The sequence below is a fragment of the Colletes gigas genome, unplaced genomic scaffold (genome assembly GCF_013123115.1).
Source record: "Colletes gigas isolate AHSC1104 unplaced genomic scaffold, ASM1312311v1 Colletes_gigas_Sc00017, whole genome shotgun sequence".
Taxonomy (NCBI): Eukaryota; Metazoa; Arthropoda; class Insecta; order Hymenoptera; family Colletidae; genus Colletes; species Colletes gigas.
The window spans coordinates 5,568,341-5,592,977 of NW_025106646.1; the positions used below are offsets into that span (position 1 = coordinate 5,568,341).

General features: G+C 34.8%; 1 protein-coding gene across 1 annotated transcript in view; it reads right to left on the minus strand.

The window, feature by feature from the left end:
- LOC122400341 (homeobox protein unplugged) overlaps nt 1-24,427 on the minus strand; it is a 44,280-nt gene extending 19,853 nt beyond the window's left edge. Inside the window, exons 1-2 of the mRNA XM_043401750.1 lie at nt 24,088-24,427; nt 18,544-18,855 (exon numbers count right to left, since the gene is read on the minus strand). Coding sequence (XP_043257685.1) covers nt 18,544-18,855; nt 24,088-24,364 — 589 coding nt within the window. The 5' untranslated portion in view covers nt 24,365-24,427. The remainder of the gene's footprint in view (nt 1-18,543; nt 18,856-24,087) is intronic.
- Between the last annotated feature and the right edge of the window lie 210 nt (nt 24,428-24,637).

Genomic DNA, 24,637 nt, shown 5'->3' on the forward strand with positions numbered 1-24,637 from the left:
ACCGGCTGATTTTCTATGCTCACGGGATCCGGTCTGTTTTCTGCTAGCATATAAGCAGGCTTTAGCCTTTCAATTGATATATTTATTTCCTTACCTCTAATGTTTATTGTAAATGTTTTTTCGCCTCGGCGCACTACGGCGTATGGACCTTCATAAGCGGGTTGTAAAATAGTTTTGGCTGAATCTGTTCGGATGAAAACATGTGTTGAACTGCTAAGATCTTTGAAAACGAATGTACGATTAACGGAATGGCGTGATGCATTAGAGGGACTCAATTTAGAAAAATGGTTGCGTAGTCTATTAGTAAAATCGGAAGCATTTTCTGTGCCTTCCGCTGAATGCGAAGACAAGAACTCTCCCGGTAATCTTAATGGCTCGCCATAAACTAATTCCGCTGAGGTAGCGCCGAGGTCTTCTTTCCAGGCGGAACGAATACCGAGTAGAACCGTCGGAAGTATTTCTGTCCACTTGTCGGATCCGTGGCACCTTATAGCCGACTTGAGCTGTCGGTGAAAACGCTCTACCATCCCATTGGCCGCTGGGTGATACGCCGTTGTGCGAAGGCGTGTGGATCCAATTAAATTGTTCAGCGCAAAAAATAATTTGGATTCGAACTGCCTACCCTGATCGGTGGTAATCCGTACGGGAGCACCAAACCGCGCTACCCAACCGTCATAAAAGGTTCGAGCTACGGTTTGGGCCTCCTGATCGACCATGGGGAAGGCTTCCGGCCACCGCGTATATCTGTCTACACAGGTCAGACAATACCTGAAACCTTCGGACACCGGTAAAATTACTATGTCTAAATGAATGTGTTCGAATCGCGCAGAAGGTTTAACAAATGTAGCCAATGGTGCAGTCACATGACGGGAAATTTTTGATCTTTGGCACGGTATACAGCAACGTGTCCACGTGCGAACATCTCTTTTAATCGACGGCCAAACATAACGTTGCGTTATGAGCTTGATCGTCGCGTTAATACCTGGATGTGATAATACATGTAACATATTAAAAACTGCGCGTCGGAAAGGAGGGGTGACATAAGGTCTTACATTCTTAGTCGAAATATCGCAAAAAATTTCGGAAGACGTGCCAGGCAACGAGACTTTGCGTAATCGCAGGCTAGATTCGCTATTCAACAACCGCTGCAACTCCTCATCCTGGGCTTGCGATTTTGCCAATTCTTCGAAATTAATCGAGTGGTTAACCGTTTCCACTCTGGACAGTGCATCGGCAACGACGTTGTCTTTACCGGAAATATGTTGAATATCTGTAGAGAATTGCGCAATGTAATCTAGGTATCGGAATTGTCGAGGAGAGCATTTATCTAATTTCTGTTTGAAAGCGAAAGTTATGGGTTTATGGTCTGTAAAAATCGTGAAATGTCTGCCTTCGAGCATATGTTTGAAATGTTTTATTGCTAAATAGATAGAAAGTAGTTCCCGGTCGTAAGCTGAATACTTCTTTTCGGCAGATCCTAATTTCTTAGAAAAGAATGCTAATGGTTGTCGTTCGTTGCCGACGCACTGATGTAAAACAGCTCCTACGGTGTAATCAGAAGCATCGCAGGTAACCGACAATGGAGCGTTGACCGCAGGATGAGAAAGCAGGGTTGCGTTTGCTAAACTATTTTTGGTATTTTCAAAAGCCTGACGCGCTTCCGAAGTCCAGGCTATCGAGGTCTTGCCCTTTAAATTGCCGGCTAGAAGGTCGTTCAAGGGTGCTTGAAAGCGAGCGGCATCTGGGATAAAACGGCGGTAAAAATTAAGCATTCCCAAGTACTGCCTCAAATCCTTCGCGTTTTTCGGAAGGGGAAATGACTTTATGGCTTGTACCTTGCCGGGCAAAGGTTGAGTGCCGCTTTCATTTACCCGATAGCCTAGAAATTTAACTTCTTCCTGCCCGAACGTGCATTTATTCGGATTAACAACAATGCCATAATCTTTTAATCGTTTAAATAATAATTCTAAATGGCGCAGGTGATCGGCTTGGGATTCTGAGGCGACCAAAATGTCGTCTATATACGCGTAACAAAAATCGAAACCGCGTAAAATTTCGTCGATAAAGCGCTGAAATGTTTGCGCGGCATTTCGTAACCCGAACGACATGTACGGGAATTCAAAAAGCCCAAACGGCGTTGTAATGGCCGTTTTTCCGACGTCTTCCGATGCAACCGGAATCTGATTATAAGCTCGGACGAGATCTATTGTGGAAAATACCTTTTTGCCACTCAGTTGTTGCGCAAAATCCTCAATGTGACGCACGGGGTATCGGTCGGGAATTGTCCGTGCGTTTAACGCTCTATAGTCACCGCAAGGCCTCCAAGCTTCTTCGCCCTTCTTCGGAACCATATGAAGGGGTGCTGACCACGCGCTCTTCGAAGGACAAGCGATGCCCATCTTCACCATCGCGTCGAACTCCTTCTGGGCAGCCCTGAGCCGGTCCGGTGCAAGCCGCCGCGGCTTGCTGGAAACGGGTGGTCCAGGGGTTGTCTCGATGTAATGCACCGTTTGGTGCGTAGTCCTCATCGGGGTGCCGCTAGGCCGTGTAAGTTCCGGCATCTGCATCAGGAGCTGGTGGTAAACGGTAGTCCCTGCTACTGTCTTCACCGACGGCGTTTCATCCTCGGCTCGTGTTCCGCGGACCGTTAACGACGTGGTCCGATCGACGAGGCGACGATTGCGGATGTCCACCATAAGATCGAAGTGATCGAGAAAGTCTACCCCGATTATGGGTTTTGTAACATCCGCAACCACGAATCGCCACACGAAATCCCGTCGTAGGCCGAGGTGCAGGTTTAACGACACTGTCCCGTAGGTGTTAATTACACTCCCATTCGCCGCCGCCAGCTGGTACTCCGATCTTTCTCGCAATCCGCCTAGCAGGCGGCGCGGAAAAACGCACAAATCGGCCCCGGTATCCACTAAAAATTCCGTCTTCGAGCTGTTGTCTAAGATGAAGAGGCGGCGTGATGCTGGATTTGTGTCGCTGGCCGCCATCAACGACTCCCCAGGTCGTTTCCCTGATCCGTGGCGTTCCAATTGCACGGTGCAACGCACCTCTGCGCGGCCGGACCGAACCGCCAATGGTACCAGCATTTCCCTTGATGGTCCATTTGTCCTCCCGCGGGCCGCTCTCGCGATCGCGATAGAGATCGTCTGCGGTAGCGCGAGTTTGGATGATTTCGGTGGGTCCACCTGCGACGGGAAGATTGCCCCTGGTCCACCAAGGATTCACGGATGGCAGAAATTTCCTGCCTCAAGGAAAGAGCCAATTGTGACATCTTAATGTTTAACATGGCCTCGATGCTCGGGCCCGGCGGGGGTATTTGGCAGGATGCAGACACGCCCGTAATCGCGGCCTCCGTGACGTGTACCCGCGGTGTCATCGTATCCGCAACAGCGTCTGCCAACTCTGCCACCTTATCCAGCGGGGTGTCCCGCTGCGTGGCTAAAATCACCTGCATATTAGCAGGTAGTCGGCCCATCCAAAGCGTCCGCAATACACCGTCCGAAAAAGCCGTACCGGCCAATCCGCGCAGGTGACGAAGAAATTGAGACGGTTTTCTGTCCCCGATTTCCTCGTGTTCCAATAACCGCCGCGTTTTCTGTTCCTGCGACGCACTAAGCCGGCGAATGAACTCATTTTTTAGCGTCGTGTACGGATCCGCGGCCGGGGGATTCATGATAATGTCTCTTACTTCCGCGGCGTGTCGCGCACTTAACGCGCCGAGAATGTACCCGAATTTCGTGGTCTCCGACGTTACATTGGATACCTCAAAACTTCTCTCTACCATTGAAAACCACATCTCCGGGTCTCCCGGACAAAACTCGGGTATCCGTACAGCGACGCGATCAACTGCCAACGGCACACCCGCGGATGTCCCTGCGTTAACGTTAGGGTCAGTCATTTTACCAGTCTTGGTCACAAAAGATTAATTTCACCGCACACACACACCGCGCCTACTATTTGTCAGACCGTGTCCTTTCCTTATGTTCTTAACACTATACACTTATTTCTCTACACTAACTAATATTGTCCGTATACAAAAAATGTCCAAATTTTCTTAAAAAAACTTTACTTGCGCGGCGAGATCACGTCGGGGTCACCAATGTGGGATCGGGAAGATAATGACTCCGCTCTGTTCCGTTCCGCACAATTGTATAGTTGCTGTCGTACAACGACGTGACTCGTGGTGCGGGTTACGCTCGACTCTCTGGTACGATCATCGCCACCGTACCAAGAGGCCTTCAAAAACAAAAGACGGTCAGAGACGACGACAACGGCTTTTCGGCTCACGCGGCTCTGGTCGTCTCGTGTGCAACCATCGTCTCGTGTGCAACCATCGTCTCGTGTGCAACCATACATTGTAGCGGCTTCGAACGGCTAAGGCGTATGTGGTGCCTTGGCCGCCACATTAATATTTAAATTTCGGATTATGATAGACGAACTGATTTTTAAATATTGGATATTGAGATAAAAATACAACTGAAAATAGTTCTGTATAACCAATGTGTGGAAAACATTGTATTTTTAAGAAATAATAGGTACAATGTAAAAGTAGTTAAATTAATATTTTTTTATTAATTGTAATAAATAAAATACTTGATAAAGTTTCTTTTATTTTTGTATTTTTATTCTCATATATGAAGGTAGTAGTACACATATGTATTTGTTGCAAATAATATTCATGTCAGCCAATACGATACGATTTAACAAAATGTCATCTATTTTCGATTTTGATTGGGAAATCACAAATCATAGAAATTAATTGGTCATGTTTGCCCATAAACAAGTTTCAACAAATGTTTAAAATAATCTATAATGTATCCCTTTTCTAATTAAAATTAAATAAAATCAATTAAAGGAATAGTTTCTCTCGAATAATTTCTTGAAACAGTACTCTTTATTTACTAAGCAAAACGCGGTAACTCATTAAATTTTGTATAAAATGCTGAATAAAAATTTGTGACAGTACTCCAAATATGTACAAATACGTATGCAAAATAAAAGTTACATAAGTTTAATAGTTCTCTCTTAATTAATTTCTAAATATCATCCCCTTAAGACTCCACGTATGTAGAAAGAATTAAATGTACTATCTACAGTGACTGTCACTTAAAATCGTTCACCCAGCGGTTTAGCCGATATTTTTTCAATAAAACATGAAAATTGTACTAAATTATTGAAACTCGTATAGAGGCATAGTGTAATGTTTCTTTATTTGATACATAACAACAATAGAAAAAAACCTTCAGTAGTACTCAGTAAATAAAATAAAATTTGAGGTTGCGTATGAAATTTAGCTGTCAGTAAAAATTGTACACTGTTGGTAACATTGGAAATCCAGTGAATCCCCAATTGCTTTTTGTCTAACAATGCTTACCAACGATTGAATCCAGCTGATTTAGCAGCATTCTCATTGTTATATGTGTTGTTCTGCCGAAAAATCAATAAAAAAGACTCTACTTCGATTAATAATTTTACTAATTGCATTATAACTTCTTTTGTTTTTATAGTGATAAATAACTAATTCACGCTCTGCTAATGTAGTTTGTTGCATTTTAAGTCTTTTTTATTAATTTTTAGGCAGAACAGCGCATATAACAATCAGAATGCTGCGAAATCAGCTAGATTCAATCGTTGCTAAGCATTGTAAGACAAAAAGCAATTGGGGATTCACCGGATGTTACCAACAGTGTACGATTTTTACTGACAGCTAAATTTCATACGCAACCTCAAATTTTATTTAATTTACTGAGTACAAAAGGTTTCAAATAAAGAAACATTACACTATATGCCTCTATACGAGTTTCAATAATTTAGTACAATTTTCATGTTTTACTGAAAAAATATCGACTGAAACGCTAGGTGTACGATTTTAAGTGACAGTCACTGTATTTCTCGCTATTGTATTATGTCAATTTGGAGGTCTAAAATGAAACGATTGAAATTATTACCGTAAGTAAAGTAACATTGTATCGAAAGAAGGCGAAGGAACAAATCGTTCGACCAGCGAACGACGATTCAGTGGAACGTTTCCGATCGTCGAGGGGGCCAAGAATAGAGAGAGGGCAGACGTCTCGATCGGCGTGTTCGTCGTAACGATCGGCACACCGGTTCGGCACGGTGCGTCATAAATGACCGATGACAGATTCCTCGAAGCCATTTCGTTGCGCATACGAAATCGCCTCGGTCGGCGGTACATCAATAAAAAGTGATCGGCCACGAATAAATGCGCGCGACTTCGTCGATCCGCCCGTTCGCCCCGCCGCCTTCGGAAATACGTGATCAGCGAGTTTTCGACTTTCCATCTTCGATGAACATCACCCCTTCCCCCCTTCTCGTATTCAAACCTCCGTCGCGATCCTATATTCTATTTCTATCATTAATAAAATTCGAGATTCGAACGGTGTCCGCTTTTCGGTTTCGAAAAGCAAATAGTGCAACCGACAACCTTGGATAATTCAACGCTTCAGACATGTTGATGGTATAAAAAAATACATGCTAGCAATGAATAGCAACAGAATTTTCTAATTGCTCCAATAAATTTTAACACTGTCTTCCTCTTCTGTCAGAATCTTAATAATGTATGTTTATACTATAAAAAAAGGTTATTAGTATAAAAAAGAATGGTGATTTTTCAATTGTATCGGTGACGAGTGCAATATAATTTTTTAATTGCTCAAGAAATTTTGAAAATTGTCTGTTAATATCTTAATATTAAAATCTGTTATTAGAGGCCTGTAAATTAATAGGAGAAATTGATAAAAGACGAAATTTAATTCTTGTCCTCTTCCATTTTTGAAAAATTTTGATCTTTCGTCGAAAAAGAGTTATCTACGTCGGTTAGAATGTGGCTGTTTACATTACATATATTTAAATGATGATCAATGAAAATAATGAAAGAAAAACATTGCATGTTTAATAATAATTGAACAGAATTGAATCCAAATTTTACTGGTTAGCTCATCGTAATATTTAACATTTAATATTTATTTTGATGTTCCAAACCCGGAACTCGTTATTATCAAAATTAATACGTGATTGTGCTTCCAAAGTGAACATTTTGAACGTATGGGCTTGTTTCTGGCAAATATTAATATTTTTATTAACCCTTGCTTTTAATTTTGAAGAATTGATTTCTAATGTTTACATAAAATATTACAATGTAACAATTTGACATAACCAAATGAGAAGAAATATTACCTGAATAGTTATTAGCGTATAAGAGATCAGGATTAAAATAGATAAAAATGGTTGACATACATAAAATCATAACACGTCCGTGTAAGTAAATATAATAAGTACTTCAAATTGAAAGAATATTTAAGCAAGTATTCGTTACGTCTTTAAAAGGTCAGGTAAGTTGACACAATAAGATTGATCGATGAAATTGAAAACAATTCTGGGGAAACTGTGCATCTATTATTAATTAAGATCGAACTGGATGGAAACAACAGTGATACCAATATCAGATATTGCATGTGTGAAAAGTAATGAATTATAACATTTCAATACTGCTGTGTTGCTCTGTTCGACCAATGAACAATAACTATTTAATTTATAAAAATCGTTGACTTCTCAAAGGAAAAGATAAAGCGATTCATGTGTAATTTTATATTGTAAAAGATAATTTTGATCGTCAGAGGCGTTTCTTGATTGATCGTAGAAAGTAAGATAATTTTAAGAGAATAAATTTATTCATCAGAATAGAATAGTAATGTCGTAAATAATCTTATTTAGTAAAAATAGTAACAATTTTAAATATCGGTTAAATGGAAATTTTGTTCAATTTATTTAGAAGAACAATTATTTAATTTCTTATTCGTGTTCGTCGAATTATAAATTTTCATGATATTAACACGATAAATCTTCAGTTATTTAAAAAGCCTATCAAAATGTTAACAAACGATGAAATAATCTTTTTCAAAAATTCAGATCACTAAATTTGAATTTCCTTCAAACGATTGTCTTCAACTATCTGCTCTACTCTTCGAGAAATTATCTAATTTGAAAATTACACAAAGAAAATTGATTGGTATATAAGTTAGGGATCTATACTATTTATACCAACATAGCGGCGTAGAAATTTACCTGTTTAATCGAGGTTCTACTGTACTATATTATATCTCGTCATCAGCTAATTCGTGTCACGTGTACGAGTGAACCGTTGCGTTCAGTGAAATTGATGATTCTTAGAAAATGATCAGTCATCTGATATATGTAAACATATATAAATTCAGTCGCATAATCTTTACAACGATGGAAATTAAATGAAGATAAATTTTTTTCCGTGGGAAAATCAATGAAAAACTTTTTAAATAGAATTATAAATATGAAAAGAAGTTCTATGCAACCGTAAAATAAAGCTATAGTACTTTTTTTTATAAAAGTACACATCACACTACTCAAAAAACTTGAAATATCCAAAAACTTGAAAATGTTTTGTTAAGTAACAATTATATTACAACCAATTTAATTCCTTTTTCTGGAAGAAAAAATACAATTATATACATATCCGTTGAATATATATTTTATTCATGTATTTATGAATTGTATATTTTCATATTTTTGTATTTTATAATTTTATATATTTTTTTAATTTATCATAACATAAACTATTAATGTGAGCCTTGTATTATTTTTTCACGATTCAATTTAGTTCAAATTTTTGTCATTTCATCCCCTATTTTTTATACGGCATATTTCTTTATTTAATTATACTTTTCTAAAAAATTTGTCAGTATGTCTGAAGAAAGAAGGCATGCTCAGACCACACGAAGATTTTATAATTTATTATTATTTTAGGATTTTGGATTTGCTTGGACATGTTTTCATTATACAAAAAACAAATATACGAATTAGTTTCTCCAAAACAAAGATTCAAACGGGTACTGATCCATGACATCTATCGATCTTTTGGTGCATGAGGAACATTTATTGATAATTTTAATGCATACTTCCATGTTAAGATATTGATAATAAATTTTCGAAACATCCTTGAACAGAAATAATAGAATATGATATAATCTACAGAATAAGACAATAAGCCTTACAATACAATAGGATGAGTATAAGCAACAGCATGTATATTTCATATTGTGTAAAAGAGATGTAAAATAGATAAGATACAAACTGTAACAAATTAAGTGAGAATTAAGCTACTTTAAGTCCAACGAAAATTATTTATAAATAATTCGTACTACACCCCTAAACCTCTACTGTTTATATTTTATACTGAATGCAGAACGAGTATCGTAACTGGGCCAGACTATAGTTCTGCTCTAAGAAAAAAATCGTAGAAGAAAATTTTATATTGTTTAATGACCCTTATTATCCTATGATACGACTCTTTTCCCGAGTTCACCGATGCACAGGTTAAGTACAATTACACTTTTCTTAATAGGACCTCCTGATTTTTTTACATTAATCGTCGACAAGTCATCGACCACTTAATAATTTAAAAGATATTTCATTTTGTTTTAACTTCAGAAATTTTAAAAATTTCAAAATGTATATATCTTTTCAATTGTAAAGAATAGGAGAATAAAAGACAATCAAAAATTTTGATTTAATGAGAAAATAAAATTTCAAAAAATTAACTTTCTCCTATTCTCAAATTCCTTTATTAAGACTATTGGTTTCTCGAACACACTGTTCCCTTATTAAGAATTTATTTATACTTCCTCCCTATTCTGAAGATCGAATTATCCTTTTACGCATGTTTAAACCTAAAATTATCTTTTAATTTTATTAGTCATCTCTTTCTATTTTTCTCAAATACATTTAGATGTTTCGACTAGAAGGACCCCAGTTGTTCGTCTTCGATTTAATCGAACTTTCGTACACAGGCAATCGACGGCCCATAAAAGGACTCCATCCGTTCCTGGGCTACTCGAATTCATTATGGCGGAATCATTTGACGAATTCGAAAAATTGCCTCGCCCGTCGCGTCGAACGCCGCCTGGGAGGGGAGAAATGTATTCGATAAATTATCGCCACCATCGAGCAAAGTTTCGAACGACGTCCTTGCGTTCGAGGAACAAGGGTCCTTCGTCGAAGGGTCGTCGGGCGTTTGAAATTCGGTCAGGATTTGCCGAGTACCGTATCACGTATTTGGACGCGTATGCGAAAGGAATTTCCCAGGCGTGTGCGTGTCTGCAAGCTTGCGAGATTCGACTTTCGGGGCAGGCATAATTTATGCAAGCTACCGTGTATCTCGAACTCTTTGCCGGCTTCCAGCGTGGCGACTACGATCGCAGCCGAGGACACGCTCCTGGAATTCATAATCGTTCATTGCAATTTTTTTTCGATCCGTGCCTCTCGGATAACACGAGCGTTTGGTTTTTCCGTCGATCGTGCAAACACTCACTGGTCGAAATATAAAATAAAAGAAGCTTCTTTAACTCTTTGCGGCATAGGATTTCAGATAACAATTGCACTGAAATTTTATTGCGCTTTAAATTAAACAAAATTGGTATATTTTTATTAAGAAAGGTACCACATAATGTAAAAACATAAAATAATAAACCTTCCGCTTGCAACAATTGATGAACCTGTATTGGCATGTTGAATGTTGCCAACACAAGTGAATACATTTGTAACATTTGTTGAAGATATTACCAACTGCTTTACGTAAATAAGACAAAATATAAACCTATGCGCATGCAGGCTATTGCAATATTTCGAAGTGGAACTAAAAATGCACCACCATGCATTACGGTGCATCAAAAAGGTGAGACTCTTTTATTCCCAACGTGCCCCAAAGAGTTAATGCGTTGATTGCCAGGCCCCTCGAATTGTCCAAGAAAAAAAAAGTTTGTTTTTGACAATTGGAAACTGGCATACTCATAGTTTGTCATAGAACATATTTTTGTAGCCTCGTTAAAATTCGAAATTTTTATCTAGATTCATTTTCTATAATATTTATAGTATAATCTTACGAATTAATTTTTTTAGCTCCCCGGTAGAAAATGTCACCTTTATATGGATGACGAGGCAATCGATATGTTAAGGACTGCTGTATTAATTTTTATATTGTGAATTGATTTTCATTATCAATAAGCGTAGTACGTTTAAAGTTTCTTCATCAAATGATCTACTAATTTCATACCAAGACTAGAATACGGTGAGAATGTTTCGCATCAAACAGGTTTGGAACCTTTAGTGGCTTTCTTCCAGAACGCAGTGGATATATTGTGCGTCCTCGAGAAGTTGGCTAGTGAAAGGAATGCGGGTCTGATTAGTGCCTAGATTCCCACTCTAGTTTAGACAAAAGTGGGGATGGGTGGAGCAAACGAAGTACTTCCTTGTCCCTATGCCGTCCCGCTAAGCAACTTCTCGAGGACGCGCAATAGCCACCAATAGAAGAAACCAAACTATTTTAAACAGAATTCAGATTAGCCATACAAGGATTACTCACGAATACCTCTTGAAAGACATTCCTTACTGTGATAAATTCCACTGCCTTCTAACTCTTTAACACCTACTGTTTTGTTTACAAAAGTATGGAAACTCCAGAAAAGGATTCAACATTGTCAACAAAAATACTACTCTATGAATTCATACAAACACCGATAATTAATGATCCGCGTCACTAATGACATTTATAGAAAGATTTCCCAAATTGGACCACTTTTCACGTTTTCTTAAATCCAGGACACATTTTATTCGCAATAAAAATAACGATTTGAAACAATAAACTATTTCAAATACTTTATTATTTTTACTTTAGAAATAACATGAAAAAGGTAACTGTATTTCGTGTGAAATATAAATAAATTATTTGAGTCAATTTACATAAACAAAATAACAATTTAACGTAAGAAGTTGTGGCGAAATTATTTATTATTTTATTCGAACAGATAATAAATTACATTTCATTTATTAAATTTAAAATTCGTTAGTTACTTCAGAAATTATTTGAATATTTTGTTTTCGAGTAAAAAAGTAAAATAAAAAATTTCGTTTGGAAGTCAAATAACAAAATAATTTAGAGAATTATTATTTGATTATACAAAGTTATCTAGTCAAATCAAATAAAATATTACTTGAACAATCATTTTTAAAATGTGAAATCACTGTCTTTAACGATCATTGTTAAAATTATAATATTTCTAACAAACAAATCGAAAAAATAATCATCGATTATCGCTTAATATTTATTAAACAGCAGAGTGAAAAAAAAATTTTCTATAAGTCAATTTTACATCAATTTATTTCGAAATAGTAAAAAAGTAGTCCAGCTTTAGAAACTGGTTCCTTAATTTAATTTAAAAATTTGTAACAAGCAATACTAGATTTATTTCGTACATTATTTTCTAGATTTTAATAAATCATTGGATTACAAATGAAACTATATTAAACTAATGTTTCCCTGTCAAGCATAATGGACGGCGAAGGTTTCCATTAAGGCATTTTGTTAGACAATTAGAGCTCCTTTTTAAATTTCACGTAAATATTTACTTTTTCATAGCCGAAACAAAGTTAAATTATATACAGGGTGTTCGGCCACCTCTAGCAAAAATTTTAATGAGCGATAGTAGAGGCCAAAATAAGACGAAAATCAAGAATACCAATTTGTTGATGGAAGCTTCGTTAAAAAGTTATTAACGTTTAAAGTGCCGCCCTTACTGAATTTTTTTCTCGAAAATGCGCAAGATTTCGGGGGTATGTCTATTCACCAAAAATGACTGTAATTGAACCCTACAACCGAAAATAATTTTTCCACAACGATTTGCAATTTTTTAATTTTCTCGATTAATTTCACACCTTCTCTATTTTTTTTCTCGAAAGTGGGCAGGATTTCGTGGGTACGTCTAATGACAAAAACTGATTGTAATTGACCCCCGCAACCGAAAATAATTTTTCCACAACGATTTGCAATTTTTTTTCTCCGTTGTAAAAATTTAGGCACCTAATTGGATTTTCGGTAAGGAATTTTTTTCTCGAAAGCGCGTACGATTTCGGAGGTATGTGTAATGATAAAAAAATGATTGTAATTGATCCCCGCAACCGAAAATAATTTTTTTAGAACGATTTGAAAAATTTTTTTTCGCCGAAAAATTTCACCACCTACTCGATTTTTTTTCTCGAAAGTAGATAGGATTTCGGAGGTATGTGTACTCGCCAAAAATGATTGTAGTTGACCCCCGCAACCGAAAATAATTTTTCCAGAACGATTTGAAATTTTTGAATTTAATTGTTAATAACTTTTTAACGAAGCTTCCATCAACAAATTAGTATTCTTGATTTTCGTCTTATTTTGGCCTCTACTATAGCTCATTAAAATTTTTGCTAGAGGTGGCCGAACACCCTGTATACGTAGATTCTAAATTTTGTATTAGATTAGAGCTTTATAGGACACAGGTTGTACACTCTGTTTAAAGCCTTGTAGTCTATTTTATCGCTAGCATTTCCGTCAATTAACTAGCCTATACTTAACTTGTTTATCAAATATACTACAAAAGAAGAATCGTACAACTTGCGAATTAGAAAATTATTAATACCTAGCTGGTATCGTCACGTGTATTTATAATACTTTGACGATAGAATTCTCAAAAATTAATTTAAACTACGTGTTTCTTTTTTCTGTAGAATTATAAAAGATCTTTAATACTGTAAAACCTTTTATATTATTGTCCATGTGCATATCATACAAGTTACATCACATTTATAATTATAATTTAAAGATAGTATTCTGACACTTTTATCTTTAATATTGATAATCATTTTTTTATGTACATTTACCAATCTGATTGTAACTTACAGAGACTTTGAATGGATTAGTATATAAATACTATTAGTTATTAGTATTTCGTAATTATTACTTGTATTCAAAATAGACCGATTCTTTTATAATATCTATCTTCTCTTGTTGCTTGTTAAAAATAATATTATAACTGGTTTTTAGAACATAATGGACTATCTGTTTGCACCTAATTCAGATCAACTCTAGCGCTATTGTGTGACGAAATACTACAACTAGTATGAAATTAAAATATGTCCTGTTAGTGTGATTAAGCCTGTTACACAGCCTGAAGGTCACTGGAGTTATTTTATCGGAATAACTTCACATTGATTATACCTATATATAAATTTGTATTGGATTTAGGATTGTGCAAATAGCTAACGAAGACCTTAAATATGTCCCGTTCTTAAATATACGAATGAGTCCAGGATGGGTCCTTCGATTTTCGTAATTTAAGAAAACGATCGATAACAGTTCCAAGGAACCACCCGGAATAACAAGAACGAGAAAATTACTAATTGAAAATCTTTATTTGCAGAAAAGATAGATGCTCGGAAACGTAGAATTACGAATAATCAGTCATTTTAATTTCCTAATTTTACCATTCTGGGACACTGCTTCTCCGATTCGAAAAATTGTTTCTAAACAGTTTCATGAAGTTATTTCATCGTATTGCCAGAAAATACTCAGAATGTATACTTTTTGATAAGTTGGATGAGATTTTTGAACGATACTGCAGTTTAAATTATTTGTTGGAACATTTTGAGTTCAATATTGATGAAGTATTAATCCAGGAAGTCAGTGTTATTTTATTTTTATTCAAGATGATATTAGTAATTGTGACTTAAATTTAACTTAAAAATCTAAAAAAAATCTGAAAAATTGCTACTGAGTAAAGGAAGAAAAGAAAATTTTACGTTAGAGGACTGGTCGACCGTAGGGGTACCCCCAAGTAGAGCTCGCTAGTCAGTCGCGGAGAATTCCCGTGCTTGTGTATTACTATCGAAACAGTTTTATAAAACATCTCTTCTTTGCTAACTTTGTAATTTCGCTGTATGGTTTATTAGAGCTGAATAAATTACATTTTATATTACTATCGGACCACAAATAGAATAACTAGATGTTTATAACATATAAGGAGCTTCGATTTAACTTAATGATCCGAACATTTGGTGTAGTTTCTTTTTTAATATTAAAAAAACAGGTTGCATTCGTCGATGTCTGCGAGTTTCATAAGATAATATCATTCCATAATTGATCTTTAATAAATTTTTCATTGGCTATGTAGCACACATTAACTTAGATAAAGACTGATTACGAAGATGAACAAATCTTGTAGGATTAAACGACTTTTAATATTGTTTGCTTTTTAATTTAATTTAATTCTTAGGCAAAAATACAAAACGAAATGGCTGCTATAAATCTTTTTGTTTAATTTTACTGCATTTGATAACTTGGCACTTTTGAATAAAAATAATTTTTTTTTAACGGAAGAATTATTAGTTATATGTATATTAACCGAATGTAGAAATTGAACAATACAAAAATAAATGTAAGATCAATAATACAAATGATTATTTATAGTGAAGACGATATTCTATTTTTCCTTAACCGTCCAATTACCGAAACGGTTACCTTAGTTTACGTTTAAAAATTCAGAACTCCCTTTCCGTTGGATCGAAGCGTTAAATCTGAAGCACCGGTTAAAATAGCAAGAACGTCTCGGCTCTGTAGTCTCTGCCCTAATAAGTATCTTTATGTAATTAATGACTGCCACCACGATACGATTTCGTCAGTGCTAGAAATAATTAAAACGATCGCTCCCGCATCCTGTTAACGCTAACAGCCGTCAGACGTCAAGCTATAGCGTAGAACTCGCGCGTGCTTCGAATATAAAATTACCAATGGCCGTAAGTTAATAGCGGAATATAAATAAATTGGTATTTCACGATCCCGTTCGCGTGACAATGCACTGCCGTTAATGAACCGGTAACAATTGAAAATGACGTTCAAATTCCGATCGCTAACGCGGTGTCCCAGAAATAATACAATTTCCGCGTTTAATGAAAACTAATATTAAAAGTCTCGTGGACTAAAAATCTTTCTTGCACGTTTCTGTATATTATAGAATGCAACAAACTACTACGCTTGGCAAATAAAAATTTTGTCCAGTGTCAGTCATGCATTTTACTGACCGAAATGTGGATTATACATACACTGCGGAGCATAACTATAGCACCACTAATATTTTTAACATTTCCAACCTGTAAGAAAATAATTTGAAACAACCAATTATATGGTATGAAAAAGCATTGTAAATAATGGATTTTAGGTGAAATTCATTGAAGTTGTCTACTTATATGTCAAGATTTAATCGATAAACGTTTGACGATCGGTGCAAAACAATAGAACCAGTTCATTTTTAACGCACTTCAAGGGTTTCTGTTGGAATTTTTTTAGTAAACCCGGGAATTCTTAGTTAATTAATACAATGCCACGTGGCAGCTACCTTAATGAACAAGAGCAACGTGCAATTTCAGCGTACAGAGAGCAAAAAATGGGGATACGTGAAATCGCACGTAAACTCGGGCGATCTCATAAAGTTGTACTGAATTTTTTACGCGATCCTACTAAGTATGGGAAAAATAAGAAAGGGGGACCTAAGAAGAAGTTATCCCCTCGTACTGAAAGGCAAATTGCTAAAGTTGCGAGCAATACGTTAAAAAGCTGTAAACAAATTGTGAAGGAATGTGATCTCGGCGTTTCTCGTTGGACTGTCCAACGTGTCCTTAAACATAATTCAAACATTATAAGACAAAAAATGATGTCTGCACCTACACTTCTGAAACGTCACAAAATAGCCAGGCTTGAATACGCACGAAAAAACATGAGCAGAAATTGGAATAATGTAAGTTAAGTTTAAACATTCATAAATCGAGATTTTAGCTTCATATTCAATATTCCTTATTTAACTTAGGTTATTTTCTCTGACGAAAAAAAATTCAATTTGGACGGTCCAGATGGATTTAATTTATATTGGAGGGACCTTCGTAAAGAACAAAAATACTTTTCGAAACGTAATTTCGGTGGAGGGACACTTATCGTGTGGGGTGCATTCTGCTCCTGTGGCAAGCTCAGATTAGCTTTTCCAACTACACGAATGAATAGTGCGGAGTATATTAGAATACTCGAAAATCATTTATTGCCTTTTATTCATGCAAACAGTCAACATTTCATGGACTTATCAACAAGATAATACTCCAATCCATAAAAGCCGACAAACCACAGCATGGTTTGAAACGTTTGATGTCAATGTATTGAAATGGCCTGCATGCTCTCCAGACCAAAATCCAAATGAAAACCTATGGGGTATCATGGTACGGCATATTTATGGAAATAATCGACAATTTTCGAACATTTCGGAGCTAAAAACAACAGTTATTGAAGCGTGGAATCAAATTAGTGAAGAAACCTCGAAAAAACTCATTACAAGTATGAACAATCGTATTTTTGAATTAATACATAAAAAAGGAGGTCCTACTCATTATTGAAACTGCTCACTTTAATAAACTGAATTAGAAATTTAACACTTTATAGCCATTTAACCTTATTATTACGTTCCAAATACATTGGCGCTATAGTTATGCACCATTGCAATATTTCATTTATTATCATACTTCATGTTAAATAAATGTTATTTTTGTATTTTTTCCATTAATTATAATTTTTTTCTAGTCCTTTTCACGTGGCATTATTAACATTTAGAAATCATTAGTTACAACTACAAAACTCTTGAAAATTATAGTGGTGCTATAGTTATGCTCCACAGTGTATAAAGTATGACACTATAGATCGAGCATCGATGTTCGTTGATTTAAAAAAACTGTATTATTTCTCCAACGCGATGCGATATAGCCTAACTTGAGGAAAGAAAGGAACTGTTACACTTTTTACTTTTTTAATTTGTAGCTCAAGTAGATAGTCATCGAGATCTATCTAGAGTAGAGATGGACAAGTTGCGACCAGCAGCGTGCCAATTCGGCCATTTTATCAAGTTTTCTAATTCTTTTTTGTTTGAACAATATAAATTAAATTCACTCGAAAATATAAATAGATGTTCACTTACAATTTAAGTCAGAGGATGTCATACTATTTTACAGAAGTACGATTCCCAACTCTCATCCAAATATTTTAAATATTACATACTTTCCACAATTATGTATATCAACAACTATATTACAATATTAAAGTGATTATATTTACGTGCTAAATAAATCACAAAAAAGGAACGAAATCGAGAGTATATTAATAAATCTCTTCTTCTCTAAAATCTCTATTCTTATATTCTTTAGAAATAAAATTTTATTTATGTCATTCATTCTAGTGTACTTAATAGGAAGACCTGAATGCTTCGTTTCGAAGAAAAAATTAAAATTGCCTAAATAGAAAACGAAATTGCTATATGTATATCAAACGCCACTGCAGTAATTAGGTAAACGTATCTCATCAATGAAGGAGTAAACCTCATGTCATTCGTTCTAGTTACTAGAAAGGCTCGAATGCTTCGTTTCAAGGAAGAAATTAAAATTGTCTAAATAGAAAACGAAATTGCTATATATCAAACTGCACTGCCCCAATCAGGTAAATAAAGTACCTCATCGGGAAAGGATTAAATCTTATCAGAATACTATATCGTGAAAGTCAGATTTCAAGAAATTATTACAGAACGAAAGTGGAGAATAAAACTGTGTCAGCTGAAAGACTGTGGACTATTTGGACCAAAGGCTTACCATGGCGGGATTTGGAAAGATCGTGAGCTGGTGAAGCTGGCGAGTCGATGCTGCCGTCGTCCTCGCTATCGGTGAAGCTGGTCGAACCACGATGATTCGAGGTGCGTTGGCAACCGGTTGGATATGCTGCGCCCTGAAGATGATTTGGTCCAGGGCCCAGATGCTGGGACAATCGGCTCTGATAGAGATCCTGGTGAGACGGATAGCTGGCAGAGGTATGCGCGGGCAACATTGGGACACCGGAAGTCCCGCCGTTGCCATACATCCGCATTGGTAGCCATGCACCGTACAGACCAAGCGGCACGCTGAAACCTAGGGAGCAAGGATACGTAAAATAACTGCTCGATTATGTTGAAACCACCGCTTATGGCGTGTTAAATTTTATACGTGACAATATAGTTTCGAGGATAATTAAATGGAAAACTTTTATTTGAAAAATTAAACGGATGCAATGCTCATTCTAACACTTTGACTGCTATGCCACTCAAATATGGGTGACAGAACTCTTCACTCTGAAACTAAAACAAATGCTTCCCGAGTTGAAATGTTAAAGAACATGAATAAAATTCATCAATTTTACAGAGGTTACAAAAATAAGTATTGAGACAAATTTTAAGTTGTGTAGCTTACAGTTATCTAAAATCAAAGTTTCTCGTACAAAATTTTAAGGTTGCAATCTAACAATCAATAAACCAGTAGTTTTTAATTCAGGGACTACAGACCCCAGGTGGGTGATAGATTTTTGCCCACGAACTTGTATATAGAAATATTAAATTTGTATTTTCTTCGCACATTTTATGCCTCAAATATCAATGTTTTGACGTTACGACAGCTGCTAGAGTAAAATAACTTAAGTCCACCATTATATTTTCTACAACGAAATTACAATACAAGCTTTCTTAGCAAAACTGGTGTATTTTAATGTATTTGCAAACTTTCAAATGTAAGAGCTCAAATCCAAAATTGAACTTAAATCCGTAATCTTAAGTTGCCAAATATAAATTCTATTAAAGATCGACACTTGGTAGATAAACTCGTTTATGTTAGAACCAAAAATTTGCTAGAATTAGAGTTAAAATTAAATACAAAAGTTATTTGACCAAAATGGCTAAAGCAATTATAAATTGAACCTACTTAACTCGTATCAAATAAAAACGTGTGAATTCGGCATGGTATTGTTTCAATAAAGTCTGGTTAATTCATCATAAAAATCTATTGATGATTTGCAGCGTTTACCAAAAATTTAATCATAATTCTTTGCTCCACATTACGTTTCATTTTTCATTTTTACTCAAGTTTAATTGTACAATAATTGGAACGATTAGCAATGTTTACTTTTTGCATGTTGATAGAAGGGAAATTAAGCTACAGAGAGAGCGAACGTAATTTTTTATATTATTACTAATAAAAATGGGCAAAAGTCTCAAAACTTTATTGTCATATCTTGTTTGTTCCAATACATTTCACGTTTTTTTTCGTTTCATGTTTATAGTGACTACATTACAAGCATACTGCTTACCTTATTTAGTAAACAATTGTCGCTAAAGACAATTACAAGATCGTCTACTCAAATTATCTTATTCGAACACACAATACTCGATATATTAAAAGTTCCAACATATAAAATTAATATAGTACCGTTACTAATTTCATTCTACGATTTATTCACATTCGATTGAAGTTCCATTAATAAGGGAACTCGAGTTAAATTTCTTTTTTAAAATACAAAAATAAGTAATAAAAGTTCAACATTTTTATTTGTATATCATAAGCGATATGAGACCAAATTTTATGTACCTTGACAAACACATTTATCCATACACACAGCTGCTACAAAAATAAGTATGATAGAATGTAAGAGTGATTATATGTCCTAGGTAATAAAATAATATGACGTTATTATCGTATTATTATGTAAGAATTTAATTATATTCGATTGAAATTATAATGTGAAAGTAACGTAACTATAACTGTTTATTTACTTCCTATACATTTGTTCATTAGTTTCTACTGTTAAATTTAAAATAAATACAGAGCGGAATCAAATACTGTATATCTCACATCTAATTAAATTGTTACTATACAAAAATAACATATTAGACGTGCCCAAGTATTTGAAAATACAAGCCAGTCAAGCTAAGCTTAAATTGTTTAAATTAAATCAAGTAAAGTATTTGATTGCATAAACAATCTTGATTATCCAAGCAAACTTGTTTATTTAAAAAAACTTAATTATGTATTCTTACTTAATTATAAAAGTATATCTCAATAATAAAGTTCACTAGAAAGAAGTCATACTTTGTCAAGAATAATAATAATTCTAGAAATTTAAGGGAAACTGCAATTATTATTGTTATTTATTCGCCTAAATAACTTGCAGTAGTTTAATATTTGATTAAATTGCTCAATTTAGTAAAAGTTAAAAAATGCTTAAAAATATTTAATTTCCTTGAGTTTAGAAAGGGTAAAAATCTTAATACTTATTATTTCAAAATTGTTTCTAAAAGATGGAACTTGAATGCAATCAAGTTGTTCAAACATTTGAACATATAGAATTTTGTTAAGTTTGATAACAAGTTTAAGGTACGTGGATAATCAAGTACTTAATTTGGTCTAAAAAAATGAGTCTTGTCTTGATTTTTACGTACGCGAACAGCTCTATGATATGTACCATAAAAATTTGTCGCGTTCCATATGCATCGATAAAACACTACTATGCAAAGATCATAAGTTGCTGACGAATCAAATCAGCTGTACCACCTCCAGATACATGGTTTGCCATTATTGGCTAAGTCCATTGCATTCGCGAGTATATTACGAGATGAAAGTCACATAGAAGAAACCAGTGTGGTCGCTAGAAATCAGAAGGTGGGGATTTCTAGAGGGGATTAGGCGGAGTGTATGACCTATTCACAACGCATAATACTACACTCTATAGACCACACATTGGATACAATAAAACTAGCAGATAACAGACACCAGAAAACATATACGTGCTGATTATTATGAAAGTGGTCTAAGTCACCAAAAACTTTGAGATTTTCATCACTATATTTCATTATTATGATAGAATTTTTGACAAGTTTTTTTATAAACTATATAAATGTGGTAAAAAATTATATCAATCGAACCTAAAATGTACATAGTACGCATAAAACAATAAACTATTTCAACATGTCCACTGTTTTCAAGCATTTTTGGCATTAATAACTACGATACGGCTTCTAATATTACCTATTAATTTTATTTACTTACTAGACTAAAACACTAAAATAAATGAATATTACGTAGCTTCTTGTTCGATTTTATTCTGCCCAATAACTAGGTCAATGTGCCTACAGTTATTACTGCAAAGTGATCTTCGAGACTCCAATTGTTAGGACAAGTCAATGTTTTTAATAATAGATATCAGATCTATTTATTCCAATCAATAAAATGTAGAAACGAGATACTCAAATACAAGTAAACAAATCAAACATAAAAGCACTTATTTTTCCTCAACCGTCTGATTATTGGGACAGTTACTCTACTTAAAAAAGGAATGAGAATTTACCTTTGCATTGTAGTTCAATTTTTTATACTAATTGCATATTTATTATCGAAACTTTGTATGATGTTTTACACGCACATCAAGACATTTGTGATAATTTTTGACTTTCAGTTAAATTGTTGAGTTTTCGTAGTATATGCACGGTCATTCAGCGAATGAAAAGCCCCCTTATTGAGAAAATATGAAAAGATCAATTTATTAACTATTGAATGAAATATATATATATATAAATATATATATAATATATGTATATATATACCTCAACAGGTGGTCACAGTATGAGTTTAGATCCTGTCGCAATCTCAAAGTGACGTAATAACGAAGATGACATTTAGTGAAGTTTGATTGAAGCGGAATTCATTTTGCACCGAAAGTAGGGCGAGCACGGATAAAATTATACGTACTCACTACATCCGGTGATTAGGATATCTATAGAAATGGTACTTAGAGAAAATCTTCGCCATTAATTTATGCGTTATGAATGTTTAAATCTTATAAATTCAGAACTTGACGAGCATTTTAAATTTTCACTCGCATTCGTTGGTTATTGAAAAACATTTAATACGATGCACAGTGTAGTTAGTATCGCGTAGATTACAAGTTGAAAGATAGCAGCTGGTTATAACGTTATGTAATGTTCTTGCATATTAGGTCAACCGGAAAGTTTTAGTCATTTACCATATAATTATTTTAAATACGCAAGGAAAGTGGTTATTTTGCTATCGAAATGGGGAAGAAATTTGTTAACGTTAATGGAAATTACATTGTAAATTAGATATTGATAATCGCTATAAAAATGTATTATTTTCTTTTACTTAAAAAATGGAACTTTCCGGTGGATCTAATAATACATCGTTTATGTAATATTCGGTTTTCGTTTAGCCCAATTTTGTTGAAGTTTGTGTTGAAACTTTGAAATGAAACTTAAGTATCATTTCGGACGATTGAACGGAAAGTGTATTATAATTTCTGATGAAACGAATTTAATGATAGGTGGATTAATTAACTGCAGTTTGATATAAATTAATCTATAAATTAAAATAATGGAAGTTCAAGAATGATACTACCAACACTGATACACTATCATACATATACACATTGTGGCCATCAAAATCATTAAAATTTATACAATCTTCAGTACAATATTATTGCTGATGCATACATATGTATATTTGTTTTGAATTTTATAAATGACTCCTAACTATTAAAAGTGACTCTCAATTGTATAAATATCCAGTGCAGATTTATAATGTGTGAGTTAGTATATCATCGTTGAATCCTTTATAATACAAATTATATGTATTTGGCTCACAGAACAAGTTATACTATTAAATTTGAATATGTTGATTTTAATTAGTTTCTACTAATTTTAAATCATTTTAAGCGTACAGGAATTAAATTTAAAAAAGAACCACCAAATTATAATTAAATAACTACTGATTTTTATGACATATAATGACGTTATTCGTGGTATATAGTAATTATTAAGTAAAAAACCCACAATAAGGAAAGAAACATTCAATATCAATGAAAGATATTTTAATAAACTTTAGATTAAAAGAAGATGACAGATGCTGAGCAGTTAATCTTATCTTTCAGGTGTTTTGTTATTGAAAAATATATACTCGTAAACATGAATAGTATGCAATCGACAAGATATCGAACCATGAGTAAAAATAAAAATAAAAGCCATGCTAAAAATTTTAATAGATCAAACTATGTGATTGACTGTCATACACTAATCAAAATTATCAAACTTACTACTGACGTCGAACTAACTTCGCCGGATATACTGTTACGATTATCGATACCACCATAACTGTATATAGCAACTACCACTGTCAGTATCATTACCATGCATCAAGATCAATGTTACCAAATTCTGCTAAAATATACAATCTGTACTCAACATTGTTCCTTAAAGTGTGACAGTATTGTAAAAGCCGTTTGAAAATTAATTTCCATTCGTTTTAGAACACAAGAAATAAACCAACCAGGAGGTAGTGCGCTCGCCGCCGCAGTCGCCAGGTAGTGTCTCTGATAAAGATACTCTCTGTCTCGATCAGAGTCCTCTTCGTTCTCGTTCGTCCGTTCTTCCTGCGTGGCTGGATCGCAGTTTCCTTTCTGTGGCCCGCAATTCCCAATCAAGCTCTCGATCGTGAAGGGTTTGGGAGTCGGTCGACGCGCCAATTTCGATTCAGCGATCGAGGATTCGAGCTCGTCGCTCGCGGACCCGACGTCGAGTTCCGTTTCCTCTATGTTGGAACCCATTTCTCTTCCTCGATTCAGATCTTAAATTCTGATCGAACCTATCGTTTCATGATTCTCCGTGTTTCCGTATCGAGAGTTCCTCCAATGTCACGATCACCAAATACCAATAAAAGACTCCTTGCAAATTGTTCAGAGTTACTAATACGATTCTTCCAACAGATCACACTTCACAAGCAACGGAAAGATTGCGTTTACTTTACTTTTCTGAGATCTGTTGTTGTAAATTACCAGCACTTTCACGTGACAGCGTCGATGACAATTGTCTAATTCCGA